The sequence below is a fragment of the Brassica napus genome, chromosome A5 (genome assembly GCF_020379485.1).
Source record: "Brassica napus cultivar Da-Ae chromosome A5, Da-Ae, whole genome shotgun sequence".
NCBI classification, from domain to species: domain Eukaryota; kingdom Viridiplantae; phylum Streptophyta; class Magnoliopsida; order Brassicales; family Brassicaceae; genus Brassica; species Brassica napus.
In genome coordinates, this window is record NC_063438.1 from 2730741 (window position 1) to 2747994 (window position 17254).

The following is a 17254-nucleotide window of genomic DNA, read 5'->3' on the forward strand; positions in this document are numbered from 1 at the left end:
AGCACTGGGAACACAGCACGTTCCTTAGTTTACTGTTAACGACAGTGTTCATGTCTTTTTATTTTTCAGCTGTCGGTGAAACAACGAAGTGATTTGACCGCTGGACGTTAATTAGTCTTGTCAATGATTATCCATAGAGATTATTTTTCTTTCATTTTTTTTTAAATCACTGTACGAATGAAGAGGTAATCACCAAATTGAGTACTATATGAAAATACTATTTTGACAAAATTACATCATTGGTATACTGACAAAATATTATAAACAATTATCGTTTGACGACATTTCTCTTCTCAAGAGGGACAGTTTTTTGGTTCTTTACATCTATGGACACATCAATATCGGTACGTACTCTCAAGTGCACATAAGTTCTATATATCATATGTACAGTTATATCTTATTATGTATATAAACACACTAGTTAAAACAAAAATTTCTGTAACTGAGTTTTTTTCAAATTCTCACGCAAAAGAAAAATAATAGAAGCAGCTGTAGCGATAATAGACTGAAGATTGTTAAAACCTCGTTATCAAAAGGACGTACGAATATTAAATTGAAATCTATCATATTAGTAATTATTAAAATGGAAGATTCGGTTTGCAACAATAAGTTTAATATAAGGTACTGATTTCTTATAATTCACGTTTTCGTCTGAGGCCCGCAAAGACTTTGTTTGGCTGTCTTCTTTTGTCATCGATCGATCTTAATTATCTCAGATTGTGTAGGTTAGTGGTGGCTGGATTTAATGAATCTGCTAAATGAATTAATGATCAGTTATTAATGTTGGATATATATGATGATTAGTCTTTTAAAACATAAGAATTTAAGCTTTGATATAAGAAGATATGAAATTGGTGCTACCTAGTCTTATGGCAGCAACAAACAAAAATTTGTAAACCAAGTTACATTTGTTTGTTGCTTTTGTTATCAGTGATGAGTAGAGTAGATCGAATTAATGATCTACAAACATTTAGTACGAAACAAACATGGCTACGAGTTTTAGTCTAAATTTCATGGTTATACAAGCAAATTTTAATATATTGGTAAGTAAAATGATTCATGTGTTTATGTAGATTTTGCTAAAAGATCCATTAAACAATCAGTCACTATAGTCTATTGTTAAAAAAAAAATAATCAGTCGCTATATATTGCAATGCTTTATAGTGATTCTCCTGTTTCAAACATAACAAAAGCCTTTATAGCTTTACTGATTTAGCTCGACATGAAGAGACTAATATTCTTCTTTTTTTCTTTTTTTTGGTCAAAAGACTGATATTCTTTTAAAAATTACTCGTACATAGTAAAAAAAGAGAAAGAACACGGATCGACCATTTAGATCAGATTGTCGTAAATTTCAAGTAATCATTGTACTTTACAGCTGATCCTACTTTAGCTCTTATTTACGAAAATGAACACTGTTTAATTCGATTTCAGTAAAACATCCAAAATCAAAGATAATATATTCTGTTGATTGTTTTCAAGGAATATAATTTCAAAAGACAACTTGTTTAAGACAATAGCTGTAACATTTCACAAGAACGAAGGCATAGCCAAAGCCGCATGCTGCATGCATGAGATGAGATAATACGTGCAAGCGTTCATTTTCTTTAACCGACTGTACTTGTAATGGATAGTCCATATTCGTGGCCTGGTCAACTTCGGGTTTGGGTCAATCCCGGTCATGTGGGCCTTTTAAAATCTAGACTAAATGGACTTGGGCTATTTGTCAAACCAGCTAAAAAAACTTCAGTAAAAGATAAATTTAAAAGGTAAAAAGGTAACATGTAAAAGGATTTAACAAACGACGCCGTTTCCGGAATGTTAATACTCCTCCCAGTCTTCGATAAACCCTAGATTTTTTTTCTTCGTCTCCCTCTCCCTCTCCCTCTCCCTCTCCCTCTCCTCTTTCGTCTTCCTCCAGCTTTGAGACCACAAGGAACTGAGATGGCCTGTGAACCAGATGCATCGAACGTCGCTACTCTTTCGTGTGCTCGGTGCGACAAGCCAGCGCTTCTTCAGTACGTAATCACCTTCTTCTTCTTATTTGAATTTGAATTTGCATAATTGATGTTAGTTTAGCTCCAGACTATCACTTAGAGCATGAATCATCGGATGCTGATGTTCAATTTGATTCAATCATGGAATCCTAATGTGTTAAACCCTAATGCTGACAGGTGTCCTAAGTGCGTGGAACTGAAGCTTCCTCGTGAAGGAGCTTCGTTCTGGTAATGTTTTCTCTATCCTCAGAACCTTCTTAAAGATTCAAAGTTTTGATTTTTTTGTTTATTACTGTTGAACATTAGCACTCAAGACTGTTTCAAAGCAGCGTGGAGCTCACACAAATCAGTTCACGTGAAAGCTCAGCTGTCTTCAATTGCTAACTCCCTTCCCGGTGATCAGAACTCTGATCTTGTTTCTCAAGGTTGGCTCTACTGTGTGAGGAGAGGGCAGGGTAGAACTCACAAGCTTCCTCACTTTGATTGGACAGGGTTAGTTTAATCCCTGTCTTATTCTCTATTCTTTCAATATAGGATATGACTGAGAGGGATACAAATTCAAAATCATATCTTCTGTTACGTTTGTGTAGGCCACTAAAGCAATATCTCATATCTCCCAAGCGTTTTGTGCCTGCTGAGATTGAGAAACCTGACTGGGCTATTGATGTAAGTCCCTATCAGCTTATTTATTTTTCTCCTGCACTAGTACTCTATCACTAGCAAAGTTTGGACCTTTGATCCGTGATCATCTAGCTAAGAATTGCTTAGTCTCAACACTTGTACATGAGGTGTTAATGTTATGTGACATTTCGTTTGGCTTGCAATGACTTGATTGTTTTCAACTATCTAATGTTATATGATGCTAAAAAAATTTCTTCCATTTTTTTTTTCACATCCAGGGGACTCCGAAAATTGAACCAAATAGCGATCTACAGCATGTTGTTGAGGTTAGTGTTCCTTTAATACATCAAGTTATGTTCTCCGGAGCTATGATCTCAAACATTGTATCTCCTTGCTGATATTTTGTTTGGCTTCATTTGATACTCATTTTTGTCACGTGGCGTGCAACTAACAAGGTTTTATACTTGACTTGTAGATTAAAACGCCGGAGCAAATTCAGAGAATGCGCGAGACCTGTAAAGTTAGTGTTATTTTCTTTATTTGCATTAATGCCAGTTGTCCTCGTTTCCATTATCTGATATATTTTTTTGATTCTGCTATCAGATTGCTAGGGAGGTATTGGATGCAGCAGCTAGGGTGATTCGCCCTGGTGTGACAACCGATGAGATTGATCGAGTGGTTCATGAAGCAACAATCGCTGCAGGTTTGTACTTTATAAGTTTTCTCATCGTCTGGAAAATCAGTAGCTCAATTTCACCATTGCGGCACAATAACTGTTATTATATAATCTTTTGCTCTGACAGGAGGATATCCATCACCCCTCAACTACTACTTCTTCCCAAAATCTTGCTGCACGTAGGTACTTCCTATGCATCTCCATTTTTCCTCTACCATGTTCTACTTCCTAAAGTGTCTCTTTTGAATGTTCCCTTTCAGATCTGTTAATGAAGTGATTTGTCATGGAATTCCGGATGCTAGGTATACTTACTGACTTGAATCTTCGGAGCCTTTCTGACAAAATAGCGTAAAACACCTAGCCAGTTTTATTCTAATGACTCGTTGTGCTTTGATTGCTTCAGGAAACTAGAAGATGGGGATATAGTAAATGTTGATGTCACAGTTTGTTATAAAGGTTGCCATGGTATGTTATCTCCTGAAGAACATTCATCTTATTGTGATATTGGTTACCTATAGAGAATTAGAGATATCTTTTCTCACGGAATGATTTGTGGGTAGGTGACCTTAATGAGACATACTTTGTTGGAAATGTTGACGAAGCATCACGTCAACTTGTTAAGTGCACATATGAGTGCCTGGAGAAGGCCATAGCAATTGGTAGGTGTTCTTAGCTTTGGTAATTTAGCTGTTATCTATGTCAAATATATGCTGATGGTTTCTATGCTTTTTTTTTTCCTTTGTCTTTTTCAGTTAAACCTGGAGTTAGATTCCGTGAAATTGGAGAGATAGTCAACCGTCATGCTACCATGTCTGGGCTATCAGTGGTAAAGTCTAGCTCTTTTTTTTTTGTGTGTGTATGATAGGACCTGTTCGTAGAACTTTTATCTACTGTCTAGATAATAACTTACTTGTGATGGTCTTTACAGGTACGATCGTATTGTGGTCATGGAATTGGGGATCTCTTCCATTGCGCCCCAAACATTCCACACTATGCAAGTATCCTTTTGAGTCTTGGTTGAAGATCCAAAGAACGTTAGATTTTAGTACCTGAAATGTTTGTCTTTTACAGTGTAAATGTCCTTAACCCCCAAAATCAGGAAACAAAGCAGTTGGAGTGATGAAAGCAGGTCAGACTTTCACAATCGAGCCAATGATCAACGCAGGTCAGTTTTGATTTTTTTGATTCGTTAGATGTTTAAAAGTTCTACTTACTCCCTAGTGAGTTCTCTAGTTAAAGCGTAAGGACATTGTGGTGATAGGGTTGTGGCGGGATCGAACATGGCCTGATGGATGGACCGCAGTTACTGCAGATGGAAAACGCAGTGCTCAGTTTGAGCATACCCTCTTGGTAAAAACCTTTAAAACGTCTATAGAAAGGGATCAGATTTGGTATTAATTAAAGGTTAAACCATATGCAACTTTTTGCAGGTGACGGAGACAGGTGTTGAGGTTCTAACGGCGAGGCTTCCTTCATCACCAGACGTATTCCCTTGGCTTAAGAAGTGATTGTACCATGTCATCTTTTTGCCATTGAAGACCATGTGTTGTTGTTACCTTTTTGTTTATGTAACTTTATGCAGAAACAATCTGCGCCAGTGTTTTGATTGAAATGTAAGGAACCTATATTTATATTGAATCGAAAGACAGGATATACATTTTCAGATTTTATGTCTTTGATTATTCATCATTTTGAGAATTTTTTTGGGGCTAAAAGTTGGAATCTGAACATTAAATTAAACTTTTTTTTCTTTTTCCATATTTGATTCATTTTTTCTTGGGTTGGATAATAAATATCTTACATAATTTATAACAAGTAGACAATAAAAGTTGCACAACATAGTGGGAAGCTTTAAGACAGTAGCTGAGATTCTTCTTGACCAGATACTCCTTCACTCAACGACCTTCACACCTGAGACATAAACTCTGCTCTGAACCACACTTCCACCAATCCAAAACCCAGGCATCACCATAAGACCAACTCTTGGGCTCTCTCCCTTCTCATCCACAACTATATTCTTCAAAACACTTTCCATGTACGAATCAGAGAACTCACTACCCTTCTTCACCTGGAAGATCTTTGCAGCTGGATCAAAAGAGTAAGCCAGCCTGTGCAAGATCCACACTGACTTCGCCAGCTTCAAGAACGCCTGGTAAAACCCTGTCCTCGGGTGCCCGCCTCCCGCCACGTAGTCACGCTGGTCCAGGTTCCCGAAGAAAGAAGCTTCCATCTTCGGGTGGATCAAGACGAGGTACTTCCCCCTGCAGAACTTACCAAAGTTTGAATCAGGGTTTGCACACAGAGCGTCTAGTGGATCCATGTCCTTTAGAGAAAGAAACTGACGGAAGAACGTCTCAGTGTCATCATCATCATCATCATCATCATCATCCATTGTTGAACTCCTCTCAGAGTCTAATGAGAAAGTTCTCTGCTGAAACCCACTGAACATCCTCTGGCATATGTACGACTCAAACGCGTACTTCTTGTGAGGCCTCTTGGCGTAATCAACACCAGGCTCGATGGACTCAGCCGCAGAGTCAAGATCCCACCCCGCAGCTTTCATCATATTGATCATCGGCTTGGAGAAGTCATGAACAGCTTTGGAAGCAGCTTCGTAGTTAGACATAAAGAGCTCAACGGTCAAGTCAGGAAACTCAATACCACCACCACCACTACCATCTCCCATTCCCCTTAACTTGAGATTCTTCTCGAGCTTAAGACGCTTCTGATTCGCTTCCTCGATCTTCTCCATCATCTGCTTGATCTCGGAGTCCTTGTTCTGAATCTCGGACTGGAACTTCTTCACCATGACCTCGTAGGTCTTGAGCAGGCTCTGCTGCTCTTGGATCTCCGCGGCTAGGCGAGAGTCTTGCGGAGAGACGCAGACGGGCTTGGGGTTGTTCTCTCTGTAGAGATGTTTGAGTTCGGAGAGGTTCTTGAGCTCGGAGATGACGACTTTGTCTGCTTCTTGGATCTTGTCGGGGTCGTAGGGAGTGTGAGCGGATTGGAGCTGGATGTAAGCAGACTTCAAAGAGGAGATGTTGCCGAAGAGGTTGGAGATGAGAGCTTCCATAGCTTCAGGGTTTTGGTTGATAGATTGTTGTTGTTGTTGTTGTTGTTCCATTGGTTGTGGATGAACCTTCTGGTTGTTGTTGTTGTTGTTGAGTTGGGTTTCTTTCAACCCACTAGGTTGCATACTTGAACACTAAATAAAAATTGAATCTTTCTAATCAGACAAAACTCTCCTGAAAGAGAAAAAAAATGTTTTTTTTTTCTTTCAAATTTTAATCTCGGAATCTCAGACAAAACCAATCTAAATCTTGTCTAGATCTCGAAGTGAATCATCATTTCGATATGAAAATCTAAGAGCGTGTAGACATCAAACCCTAAAAATTACTTTTTTCAGACAGAAGAAGTTTCGAGTTGAATACACTTACAATCAGCTTTAACGCCAAGTAAGTGGAGGAAGAAGACGTAACATCAAGGCTCTAAGGTCGGATCCTTCGCCGGAGATTTAGCCGGAGGTGAAGGAGACTCAGCAGAGAAATGAATGATTGCTTTTGTGGGAAGTGAAGGAAAGAAAACGAAATGGTAAAGCTCGAACTCTAAACCAGACAGAGAGGAGTTTCGAACCAACTCGGTCTAAGCTAAACCGAGTTCAATTATTTCGGTTTAGAACATATAATACCGAATTGGCGGTTTGGTTAGGTTCCAAATGTCGGTTTGATTTGGATTAAACCGGATTGGGCACTTCTCCAAACACACGCCCTTTGTAATTCATCTTCTCTGCATTGTCTATCTCTCTCGGTTTGCGAAATGGTTCGGCGGTTTCTTACACTTTCTCCGGTGATCTCCAGATTGAATCTAAACCCTGGAATCTTCCTTGCGGCGTCTCCTTCTCTCAGATTACAAAGACAGAATCTTAAACCCAAAATCTCTCCTTCCTCTACATCCAATTTTCAGAGGACGCGTTCTTATTCCACAACAACTAGAGTTTCCTCACTACCCAGAAGCGAAAGTTGGAAACTTGATGATGATGGTTTGGTTGTTCTAGGCATTGAAACGAGCTGCGACGACACTGCCGCTGCTGTCGTAAGCCCATTTGGTCTTTGTTTGGGAACTTAATAAGTCGGCTGACATTGGAGTGTTTTGGTTGTTTTAGGTGAGAGGGAATGGTGAAATTCTTAGTCAAGTCATTTCTTCTCAGGTAAAAATCCTTCCTTTGCTCCGGCAAGTGTTAAAAGAGTTATGTTTTAGAAGACACAGTTTCGTCTGACTTCTCTCTAGATAAAAATCTTTCCTTTGTATAAAATTCGTCAAGTTTTCACCTGTTTTAATTTTGGAATTGGCGATATTTAAAGGCAGAACTGCTTGCTCAATATGGTGGCGTGGCTCCCAAACAAGCTGAAGAAGCACACTCTCGGGTTATTGATAAGGTAGTAATACTATATTAGACTCTTTTCTCTTGGTTTCCTTGAGGTTTTTAAGCATGTGTATTCATTGGTTTCAGGTTGTGCAAGACGCACTAGATAGAGCCAATTTGACGGAGAAGGATCTCTCTGCTGTTGCTGTTACCATTGGACCTGGTTTGGGCCTCTGTCTACGCGGTAAGTTAGAGAACAAAAGTATCTACCCTTGTTCTTTGGAATAATAAAATATGCTGTTAGAGAACTAAGTGTTTCTTTTTGGATTCATTACAGTTGGTGTGCAGAAGGCTCGAAGAGTCGCTGGTGCTTTTAATCTCCCAATCGTCGGGGTGCATCACATGGAGGCTCATGCCCTTGTAGCCAGGTATTTCTCAATGTGCTAGCTTTTACATTCAACCTTTGAGAACTTTAAAACTTCTCATCAGCTTTTGATTTGTCTCTTTGTAGATTAGTGGAACATGAACTAAGCTTTCCTTTCATGGCATTGCTTATATCAGGTATTGCTTGAATACGTTTTAGTAGCAGGATTAACAATAATTAAAGGGAGCTTTAGGTTTCTATTAATAGCAATGTTTTTTTTTTTGGCCTGTGTTAGGAGGGCACAATATTATAGTTCTTGCTCATGAGCTTGGTCAGTACACACAACTTGGGACTACAGTAGATGATGCTATAGGAGAGGCGTTTGACAAGACAGCAAAATGGCTTGGCCTTGATCTGCGCAGAAGTGGTGGACCAGCTGTTGAAGAGCTTGCTCTTGAGGGTGATTCAAAATCTGTTATGTTTAATGTAAGTGTGAAACTAGTTTTCTCCCTGGAGGGTGATTCTTTTCTTGTTCTGCTCATCGGCCGCATCATATATGTTATGTTGTTGCTTGTTATCATCAGGTTCCTATGAAAAATCATAAGGATTGCAACTTTTCTTATGCTGGTTTGAAGACTCAAGTGAGGCTAGCCATTGAAGCCAGAGACATGTAACTTTTAATATAGTTAGATCTTAAATGTAACAGCATAACGTTTTGTGATGGTATTTTGGTGGATGTGCAGTGATGTTAAATGTCCTGTGTCTTCTGCAACAAAGGAAGACAGAAGAAACCGAGCTGACATTGCTGCTTCTTTCCAGGTAGACATCAATCTCAACATGTCAAAATGCTTTTGTTCTTGTGAAAAGCTAATTATCTAAACATGTTTTCTTCTGGTTTTTATATAAACCAGCGAGTAGCTGTCTTGCATCTGGAGGAAAAGTGTGAGCGAGCAATAGACTGGGCACTGAAACTCGAGCCTTGTATAAAACATATGGTGAGCGACTCAAATATGAAGAAATGAAACCTCTGGTTTTCACTTTGTCTTTATATTTTATGATCTTCAGGTAGTCTCTGGTGGAGTTGCTTCAAACCAGTATGTACGGTCTCGACTCAACAACATTGTAGAAAACAAAAACCTGAAACTTGTCTGCCCTCCTCCTAGCCTTTGCACAGACAATGGTATCTAGAGTTCTTGAGAATTGTCCTGCTCTTGTCAAAACAGAGAATATTAAAATTAACAATTTTAGTAATCTATCTCTCTCACAGGAGTAATGGTGGCTTGGACTGGTCTGGAGCATTTTCGTGTGGGAAGATTCGATCCACCTCCACCTGCAATGGAACCTGATGATTACGTGGTACGTTTCTTAAAACAAAGCTCAATACGTTCTTGAAAGATTCCAAGTGATTGATGTGTGTGTTATGAATTGTAGTATGATCTTCGACCAAGGTGGCCTCTTGGAGAGGAGTACGCACAAGGAAGAAGCGAAGCTCGTTCTCTGAGAACCGCACGCGTTCATCCCTCTCTTACTTCAATCATCCGAGCAGCTGACTCTCTTCAACAACAAACACAAATATTATAAAAGATCACTTCTCCTTGTAACTACATTATTAACCAACTCTTTCCGGTTAATTATTAAATCAATTTAATTAATTCTTCTTTACCCGGTTATTATTAAAAAGATTACTTCTCCTTGAAAAAAACGCTTTTTGCAATAAACGCTTTACCGGTTAATTATTAAATCTTCATATCCGGTTATTTTCGGTTTCAATTTTACTTATAGAGACATCGAGGCTACCGTACGGAGAAGATTTTCTGGTTAATCAAACAATTTCACTAAACCAATGGTTTTATCTTATATCCGGTTACTCCAAACCAGATATTAATGGCGCCTACACTCTGCGAAAATCGCCGGCGATCGAAGAAAAGCTTTCACTCGCGACGAATCTTCATGGAGACGTCGAGGCTACCGCTCTCGTCCACCGATCTCGCTCGAGGTGATTCTTTAGCTACTGATAGTACCTTAGGTTTAGGTCTGTTCGTTTGGTCGCTGCAGGAACCGGCGGTAGCGGCAGCGTCTACGTCAATTTTTGTTTGTTTTGTTGATGTAGAAAGCTGCGTCTGACGCCGCGTCCGAACGCCGCGTCCTACAGCTGGTGCCGATAAAATCTGCGGTCGCGACATAATATACGGCAGCGTCAGCGTCTGCGAAACAAATAACAATTATCTTCATTAACACTGCCGCCACTACTGACACTGACGCTGTCACCGAAACTTGCGACAATTAAACGAACAGGACTAGAGAGAGATCCTGAATCGAGGAGGAAGCTTTGCCGCGGATTACTACATCTTGATAAGATCTTGGAAGGTGGAATAAGCTGTAAGGATGTTACAGAGATTGGTAAAAGCCCCATTTCCTTTACAGAGATTGGTAGCAACGAGTCAGAGCATCATTATCCCAGTTGCTTAGCTAGGTCTCTTAGTTTTAATAGCAATTAAAAAAAAAGGAAAATTAAGTTAAATGAGAAGAAACGTTGCTTAATTAGGGATAAGAAAGGAAAATTAAGTTAAATCTCAATCTCTGATGATCAATACCTCCTCGAACGCCTCTAGTTTCCGCCCGGTTCGTTCTCAATCTCTGATCTATCGTGAATTCAGGGTTTTTGATTGTAGGATTTGATCAGAGTATAAAGGATTAGGACAATCGTAGGGGTGTTCAGTTGGATCTGAATTTCTCAGACGAGATCAGTTTAGTTTGTTGGCTTGTCGAATGTTTGCGATTCTGCTTTGTTGGCAAGTTTGGTAGTTAGTTGTCGTTATGCTAAAGCTAATGGTCCACATCTCTTGCATCATCTTTAGCAAAGTTTTGGAACTAATCTCTGTTCTTGGAAGGTCTGGTTTGGTTTCTTGCTGGTGATATTTGTGTCAAGTCGATGTGGTGTAATGTGTATGTCATTAGAGTACTAGTGTAGATATCACTGGCAAAACTGGATTTAGTAGTTTTAATCTTTTGCTTATTATTCTCTGCAGGTGGACTACCTGATTGTTATGAACCGGGTTTTACGAATTTAACCGGTTATGGAATTAATCGTTGACTAATTTTATTACCAATGTCTCTCGTCGTGGTCTCAGTGTGTCGGCTTCTTCGTCTTCCAACTTTGAGCATCTTCCCCAAATTTTCACCTCTTTCTGCTTTCATGAATTCATCGAATCTCGGTTCTTCCAGCAAACCTGCCTTCTCTTCCTTCTCACAGTCCAGCAGAAGGTACACTGAGTCAACGTTTTTTTTTTCACGTTAATGGTTTGGTCTTGATTCGATTATGATGTTTTGATGAATGTAGCGGCGGTAGAGGAAGAGGAAACGAGAGAGATAATGATCGTCGGAGGCCTCAGGGTCGTGGTGGCGGCAGAGGAGGAGGAGGAGGCAATGATAGAATCGATGCTCTTGGAAGACTCTTGTAAGTGATTTCGAGATGTCGTTATTAAAGTATGGATTTTTTAAGGTTCAAATCGAATCTCTCTTTTTTGGGTTTTGATTAGGACGAGAATCTTGAGACACATGGCTACTGAGCTGAGACTGAACATGAGAGGTGATGGTTTTGTTATAGTTGAAGACTTGCTTAACCTGAATCTTAAAACGTCTGCAAACGCTCCCTTGAAGTCTCATACCATTGATGAAATTAGAGAGGTTAGTTAGTTTCCACTAATCTTCATTGTAGCTTTGTGGTGGGTGGGGTTTGTTTATGATGCTGTTTAACTTGCAGGCAGTGAGAAGGGACAATAAGCAACGTTTTAGCCTCGTTGAAGAGAACGGAGAGCTCTTGATTCGCGCTAACCAAGGCCACTCTATCACGGTAAACAAACAAAGACTCTTTATTTGCAGTTGATCTTGTCTCTTTCTAGTTTTGATCATTTTTCTGTAAGAGTGCTATGTACTTATTGTTTCTGCGTATGTTGTTCTGTGCAGACAGTTGAATCTGAAAAGTTACTTAAACCAATAATGTCACCGGAAGAAGCTCCAGGTAAAAGCAGTTCTAGGACATTTGTTTTGTTCACTTGTGCTCTGTATCGCGTTGTTTCGTATGTTAATTTGATTTGTTGTGATGGCAGTGTGTGTGCATGGAACATATAGGAAGAATTTGGAATCCATCTTAGCATCTGGTTTAAAGCGTATGAATAGGATGCACGTTCATTTTTCTTGTGGCTTACCAACAGATGGTGAAGTGATAAGTGGTAAGGTTTTGATTTTTTTGTTGTTCATGAAAAATTGCATATGCACACTTATCTGATTCCAGTTTGATATGATTTTTTGGCAAGGCATGAGAAGAGATGTTAATGTCTTGATCTTTCTCGACATCAAAAAAGCTCTTGAAGGTTTTAGAACTAGAACTCAAATTACTTTATATCACAACACTACTGCTGTCCTTCTAACAATTTAGTTTCTTGATTTATGTCTGTAGATGGGATTGCATTCTACATTTCGGACAACAAGGTTATTTTGACTGAAGGTGTTGATGGTGTAGTGCCTGTTGATTACTTCCAAAAGATTGAGTCTTGGCCTAGCCGGCAACCAATTCCTTTCTGATTTCTTGTTTATACAATACGTTCAATGAAATTTTTTATTGGACCACATTTGTGACTTATCAGATATACAATTGTTACCACCTTAGTATTTAATAACCTGTGTTGTTCATGTGGTCTGGAATTCTAGAAACAAACGTTTGCAGAAACAATACATTTAATCATTCACGTTTCTTGTCTACTCTTTTATAGTTTTTCATCACCAATACTCATCACTAGCATCCTCCAAAAAGTAGAAATGATAGGGGTTTTTAAATAGGTCTTCAGAGTAGAGCAGATAAGGTAAAATTCCCAAAATGGTTTGGAGGTTTCTTAACCTAGCAGGAACAGTCAGATGCCTGCTCTGTCGTAAGAGCAATCTTCGGATTGCTCCACCTGATTCCCTGTGAAAACATTCCAAAATGGCATCTTTCTACATGCATTCTCTTTTCACTTTTTTTTACCTATTCTAGATCTGAAAGTATCAAGAAAATATTAAGAAGACTTATAAAAGCACTAAAATACCAGCATAATACATATATATATATAATAGTGTCAAAAACACCATATATCAGTGGGTTGTGTCGATTCTTCTTCGGTGGAACAATCGAAAGTCATCGGCGATGAAAGGCGGAGAGAAATGAGATTAAGTTTAGAGGTTAAGGAAATGACAAACTTTGCGTTTGAGTTTCGTACCAGAGGAGGTAGCTTGTGGAGAAACTGCTTTAGTAAACATAAATTAAATTAAATTATTTCATCTGTTGAGATATATTAGAACTATTAGTAGAATGTCCACTTTGAGTATAAAAGGCAAATTCCGCATATATTTACTTTTGGTTTTCCTTCCAAAAAGTTTTATACTAATTAGAGTTAGACTTCTTTTTATATATTAGACTTTTTTTTTTTAACTTTCGATGTGAGACTTAAATTGAAATCTTTCATTAGCGATAAAATTATATATCTTAAGGATGGAAATACCATATGAGTTTCAGCAGCTGCAGGTAGATGATTGTTTTTAGGAAGTAGTGTCCAATTACAAACAAGATTTATCTCTTGGTTAGCCTTTTTTCGTCTATTTTACCTATTTTAAGTTTAAAAATTGTCTCTAATTACCTAAATCATAGATGTGTATTTCAATTCTTGTGGTTAAACTTTATTGTAGGATGAAAAGTAAAAGACTAAACTAACCATCGTGTCATTATAAATAGAAATTCATCTTAGACTCAGTTCCTCGTACAATACACATAATATATCTTCAAACTAAAAAAAAAAGAAAGGAGAAAAAGTAAAAAAAGTAAAATATAGCATGGCTAAGTTTGCTTCCATTATCACCTTCCTCTTCGTTGTTCTTATCATCTTTTCTGCTTTTGGTAAGTATTATATACATGGAAAATTATATTATTTATTAAATTTCAGATTATTTGATAATCAACCCTGACATATTTATGAATATAATGTATATATATAAAGAAGCACCAACGATTGTGGAAGGACAGAAGTTATGCAAGAGGCAGCCTAATTCAGGGAGAAAATATTGTATGAAGGATGGTGAATGCCGGAAGGTTTGCGTCGAAGCCGAGAAAGCATTACGTGCTACTTGTGATTATACATTCCCAAGGCGCCGGTGTTTCTGCCACTTTACATGTTAATCAACAGAGCCGTTCCAAGACATTTTTATGCCCAATCCTAAATAAATATTACTAGATGACTTTCTGCGATATTGCGGGATAAAGTCTATTTCAATATTATTATAATAAGTTCTCTATATAATTGAAATTTATAAAAATTTCGATAAATTAAATTTTTGATAGAAATCAATGAATCTTTTTGATAGGTTAATAATGTAAGAATAACATTAAATTTTAATAAGGTTATTTTGACTGAAGGTGTTGATGGTGTAGTGCCTGTTGATTACTTCCAAAAGATTGAGTCTTGGCCTAGTCGGCAACCAATTCCTTTCTGATTTCTTGTTTATACAATACGTTCAATAAATTTTTTTATTGGACCATATTTGTGACTTAACAGATATACAATTGTTACCACCTTAGTATTTAATAACCTATGTTGTTCATGTGGTCTTGAATTCTGGAAAAAAACGTTTGCAGAAACAATACATTTAATTATTCACGTTTCTTGTCTACTCTTTTATAGTTTTTCATCACCAATACTCGATCACTAGCATCCTCCAAAAAGTAGAAATGATAGGGGTTTTTAAATGGGTCTTCAGAGTAGAGCAGATAAGGTAAAATTCCCAAAATGGTTTGGAGGTTTCTTAACCTAGCAGGAACAGTCAGATGTCTACTCTATCGTAAGAGCAATCTTCGGATGCTCCACCTGATTCCATGTGAAAACATTCCGAAATGGCATCTTTCTTCATGCATTCTCTTTTCACTTTTTTTTACCTATTCTAGATCTGAAATTATCAAGAAAATATTAAGAAGACTTATAAAAGCACTAAAATACCAGCAGAATACATATATATATATATATATATATATATATATATATAATAGTGTCAAAAACACCATATATCAGTGGGTTGTGTCGATTCTTCTTCGGTGGAACAATCGAAAGACAACAGCGACGAACGGCAGAGGGAAATGAGATTAGGTTTAGAGGTTAAGGAAATGACAAACTTTGCGTTCGAGTTTCGTACCGGAGGAGGTAGCTTGTGGAGAAACTGCTTTAGTAAACATAAATTAAATTAAATTATTTCATCTGTTGAGATATATTAGAACTATTAGTAGAATGTCCACTTTGAGTATAAAAGGCAAATTCCGCATATATTTACTTTTGATTTTCCTTCCAAAACGTTTTATACTAATTAGAGTTAGACTTCTTTTTATATATTAGACTTTTTTTTTTGTAACTTGCGATGTGAGACTTAAATTGAAATCTTTCATTAGCGATAAAATTATATATCTTAAGGATGGAAATACCATATGAGTTTCAGCAGCTGCTGGTAGATGATTGTTTTTAGGAAGTAGTGTCCAATTACAAACAAGATTTATCTCTTGGTTAGCCTTTTTTCGTCTATTTTACCTATTTTAAGTTTAAGAATTGTCTCTAATTACCTAAATCATAGATGTGTATTTCAATTCTTGTGGTTAAACTTTATTGTAGGATGAAAGTAAAAGACTAAACTAACCATCGTGTCATTATAAATAGAAATTCATCTTAGGCTCAGTTCCTCGTACAACACACATAATATATCTTCAAACTAAAAAAAAAAAGGAAAGGAGAAAAAGTAAAAAAGTAAAATATAGCATGGCTAAGTTTGCTTCCATCATCACCTTCCTCTTCGTTGTTCTTATTATCTTTTCTGCTTTTGGTAAGTATTGACTTTATTGTATACATGAAAAATTATATTATTTATTAAATTTCAGATTATTTGATAATCAACCCTGACATATTTTTGAATATAATGTATATATATAAAGAAGCACCAACGATTGTGGAAGGGCAGAGGTCATGCAAGAGGCAGCCTAATTCAGGGAGAAAATATTGTATGAAGGATAGTGAATGCCGGAAGGTTTGCATCGAAGCCGAGAAAGCAACACGTGCTACTTGTGATTATACATTCCCAAGGCGCCGGTGTTTCTGCCACTTTCCATGTCAATAAACAGAGCCGTTCCAAGACATTTTTATGCTCTATGCCAAATAAATATTACTAGATGACTTTCTGCGATATCGCGGGATAAAGTCCATTTCAATATTATTATAATAAGTTTTCTATATCATTGAATATAAAAATTTCGATTAATTAAATTTTTGATAAAAATTAATGAATATTTTTGATAGGTTAATAATGTAAGAATAACTTTAAATTTTATTACAATATATTAACCATTTTACATTATTTTTTTCATAATTTTGAAAAATTACAAATTAAAAAGATAAACTATCATATATGAGTTGTGATATTATCTAGTACTAGGTGCTGAGACCCCACGCAAGCGCGGGGCTGGTTACTTTGGATATCGGTGGGGCGGTATGATTTACGGGATGTTGGTATTGTTTAAGATTTGTGCAAATTAAAGAATAAAATTTATCGGAAATAAGACAACAAAATTGATCCTAGCTTTTGACGATTAACTCAAGTTAGAGACATCTCCCAAAACGGAAGAAAAATTCAAAAAGTATAATTAAGGTAAAACATAGAGAATGTGAAAAAGGCATAAACATGAAACAGAGAGCGTGGAACAACGGAAAGGGAAAGAGAAGAAGATGAAGAAGCTTACGTCAGGTATATGAAAATTAAAAAGACAGATATTGTGACAGCGCAGCACCAACTTATTTGGGGGTCCATATCAAGTTATCAACTCTGTATATATCCGTTGTTTGAATAAATACTCAAAATTTCAAACTACTTGCATTACAAAATTATTTTATTTTTTCAAAATACACATTGTTTGCTAGTACTTATTAGGGAGCTCAAGGACCGTAGTAGCATATAACCATTTTAACACATATTTTTCATAATTATGAAAAATTACAAATTATAAAGATAAACTATCATATATGAGTTGTGATATTATCTATTATTTATGGTAAATTCATAAAATTCTAAATTTGAAAATATTCTATTATATTACTTAGATATAATATAGATTTATTTGGAAATTTTAATATTTGTTAATCATTAGGTTTCGTTTTGTACACAAATAATCAACA

At 37.0% G+C, this 17254-nt stretch overlaps 4 protein-coding genes and 1 long non-coding RNA gene across 9 annotated transcripts; 3 read left to right on the forward strand and 2 right to left on the reverse strand.

Moving 5' to 3' along the window:
* The first annotated feature begins 1820 nt into the window (after window positions 1-1820).
* On the forward strand, window positions 1821-4968 carry LOC106450915 (methionine aminopeptidase 1A). The gene is made up of 16 exons (XM_048780443.1): window positions 1821-2018; window positions 2175-2225; window positions 2304-2489; window positions 2588-2663; window positions 2897-2944; window positions 3094-3138; window positions 3222-3321; window positions 3422-3473; window positions 3555-3596; window positions 3698-3759; window positions 3855-3953; window positions 4047-4120; window positions 4223-4292; window positions 4394-4459; window positions 4556-4644; window positions 4725-4968. Exons 1-16 carry the CDS (start codon window positions 1945-1947, stop codon window positions 4800-4802), a joined length of 1212 nt encoding a protein of 403 aa, XP_048636400.1. The 5' UTR covers window positions 1821-1944; the 3' UTR covers window positions 4803-4968.
* Window positions 4969-5024: 56 nt separating this feature from the next.
* Window positions 5025-6892, reverse strand: LOC106450914 (protein GRAVITROPIC IN THE LIGHT 1-like). Of its 2 annotated transcripts, none has more exons than XM_013892726.3 (2): window positions 6732-6892; window positions 5025-6499 (listed from the first exon to the last, which is right to left on the reverse strand). In XM_013892726.3, the coding sequence occupies exon 2, from the start codon at window positions 6488-6490 to the stop codon at window positions 5186-5188; it is 1305 nt and encodes a 434-aa protein (XP_013748180.1). In that variant the 5' UTR covers window positions 6491-6499; window positions 6732-6892; the 3' UTR covers window positions 5025-5185. The 2 variants fall into 2 exon arrangements, with proteins under 2 accessions (XP_013748180.1, XP_013748179.1); XM_013892725.3 differs by having other exon boundaries at window positions 5025-6539; window positions 6732-6878.
* A 164-nt stretch (window positions 6893-7056) lies between these two features.
* On the forward strand, window positions 7057-9683 carry LOC106450906 (probable tRNA N6-adenosine threonylcarbamoyltransferase, mitochondrial). Its single transcript, XM_013892711.3, has 13 exons — window positions 7057-7386; window positions 7457-7501; window positions 7656-7730; window positions 7805-7901; window positions 7995-8085; window positions 8169-8218; window positions 8317-8507; window positions 8606-8691; window positions 8765-8840; window positions 8933-9016; window positions 9087-9201; window positions 9289-9377; window positions 9453-9683. Exons 1-13 carry the CDS (start codon window positions 7111-7113, stop codon window positions 9600-9602), a joined length of 1425 nt encoding a protein of 474 aa, XP_013748165.1. The 5' UTR covers window positions 7057-7110; the 3' UTR covers window positions 9603-9683.
* A 31-nt stretch (window positions 9684-9714) lies between these two features.
* LOC125609250 lies at window positions 9715-11064 on the reverse strand. The gene is made up of 2 exons (XR_007339657.1): window positions 10616-11064; window positions 9715-10498 (listed from the first exon to the last, which is right to left on the reverse strand). It is a non-coding gene; the product is annotated as an uncharacterized LOC125609250 (long non-coding RNA).
* Window positions 9876-12774, forward strand: LOC106450910 (tRNA 2'-phosphotransferase 1-like). 4 transcript variants are annotated; one of them, XM_013892719.3, is made up of 9 exons: window positions 9876-10017; window positions 11153-11285; window positions 11362-11478; window positions 11561-11708; window positions 11785-11874; window positions 11988-12042; window positions 12131-12253; window positions 12338-12394; window positions 12481-12774. In XM_013892719.3, the coding sequence occupies exons 1-9, from the start codon at window positions 9906-9908 to the stop codon at window positions 12603-12605; spliced, it is 960 nt and encodes a 319-aa protein (XP_013748173.1). In that variant the 5' UTR covers window positions 9876-9905; the 3' UTR covers window positions 12606-12774. The 4 variants fall into 4 exon arrangements, with proteins under 4 accessions (XP_013748173.1, XP_048636402.1, XP_048636401.1 ...); XM_048780445.1 differs by having other exon boundaries at window positions 9943-10421; window positions 11051-11285; XM_048780444.1 differs by lacking the exon at window positions 9876-10017 and adding an exon at window positions 10429-10643 and having other exon boundaries at window positions 11051-11285.
* The last annotated feature ends 4480 nt before the right edge of the window (window positions 12775-17254 follow it).

Bases quoted from the DNA above. Each gene is read 5' to 3' on its own strand.
- LOC106450915 (XM_048780443.1), top strand. From the start codon at position 1,945: ATGGCCTGTGAACCAGATGCATCGAACGTCGCTACTCTTTCGTGTGCT. The intron at 2,019-2,174 runs GTACGTAATCAC...TAATGCTGACAG, and splicing joins GACAAGCCAGCGCTTCTTCA to GTGTCCTAAGTGCGTGGAAC. The intron at 4,293-4,393 runs GTATCCTTTTGA...CCCCAAAATCAG, and splicing joins AAACATTCCACACTATGCAA to GAAACAAAGCAGTTGGAGTG.
- LOC106450906 (XM_013892711.3), top strand. From the start codon at position 7,111: ATGGTTCGGCGGTTTCTTACACTTTCTCCGGTGATCTCCAGATTGAAT. The intron at 8,508-8,605 runs GTAAGTGTGAAA...TGTTATCATCAG, and splicing joins CAAAATCTGTTATGTTTAAT to GTTCCTATGAAAAATCATAA. The intron at 9,378-9,452 runs GTACGTTTCTTA...TATGAATTGTAG, and splicing joins TGGAACCTGATGATTACGTG to TATGATCTTCGACCAAGGTG.
- LOC106450910 (XM_013892719.3), top strand. From the start codon at position 9,906: ATGGCGCCTACACTCTGCGAAAATCGCCGGCGATCGAAGAAAAGCTTT. The intron at 11,286-11,361 runs GTACACTGAGTC...TGATGAATGTAG, and splicing joins TTCTCACAGTCCAGCAGAAG to CGGCGGTAGAGGAAGAGGAA. The intron at 11,479-11,560 runs GTAAGTGATTTC...GGTTTTGATTAG, and splicing joins GATGCTCTTGGAAGACTCTT to GACGAGAATCTTGAGACACA.
- LOC106450914 (XM_013892726.3), bottom strand. From the start codon at position 6,490: ATGCAACCTAGTGGGTTGAAAGAAACCCAACTCAACAACAACAACAAC.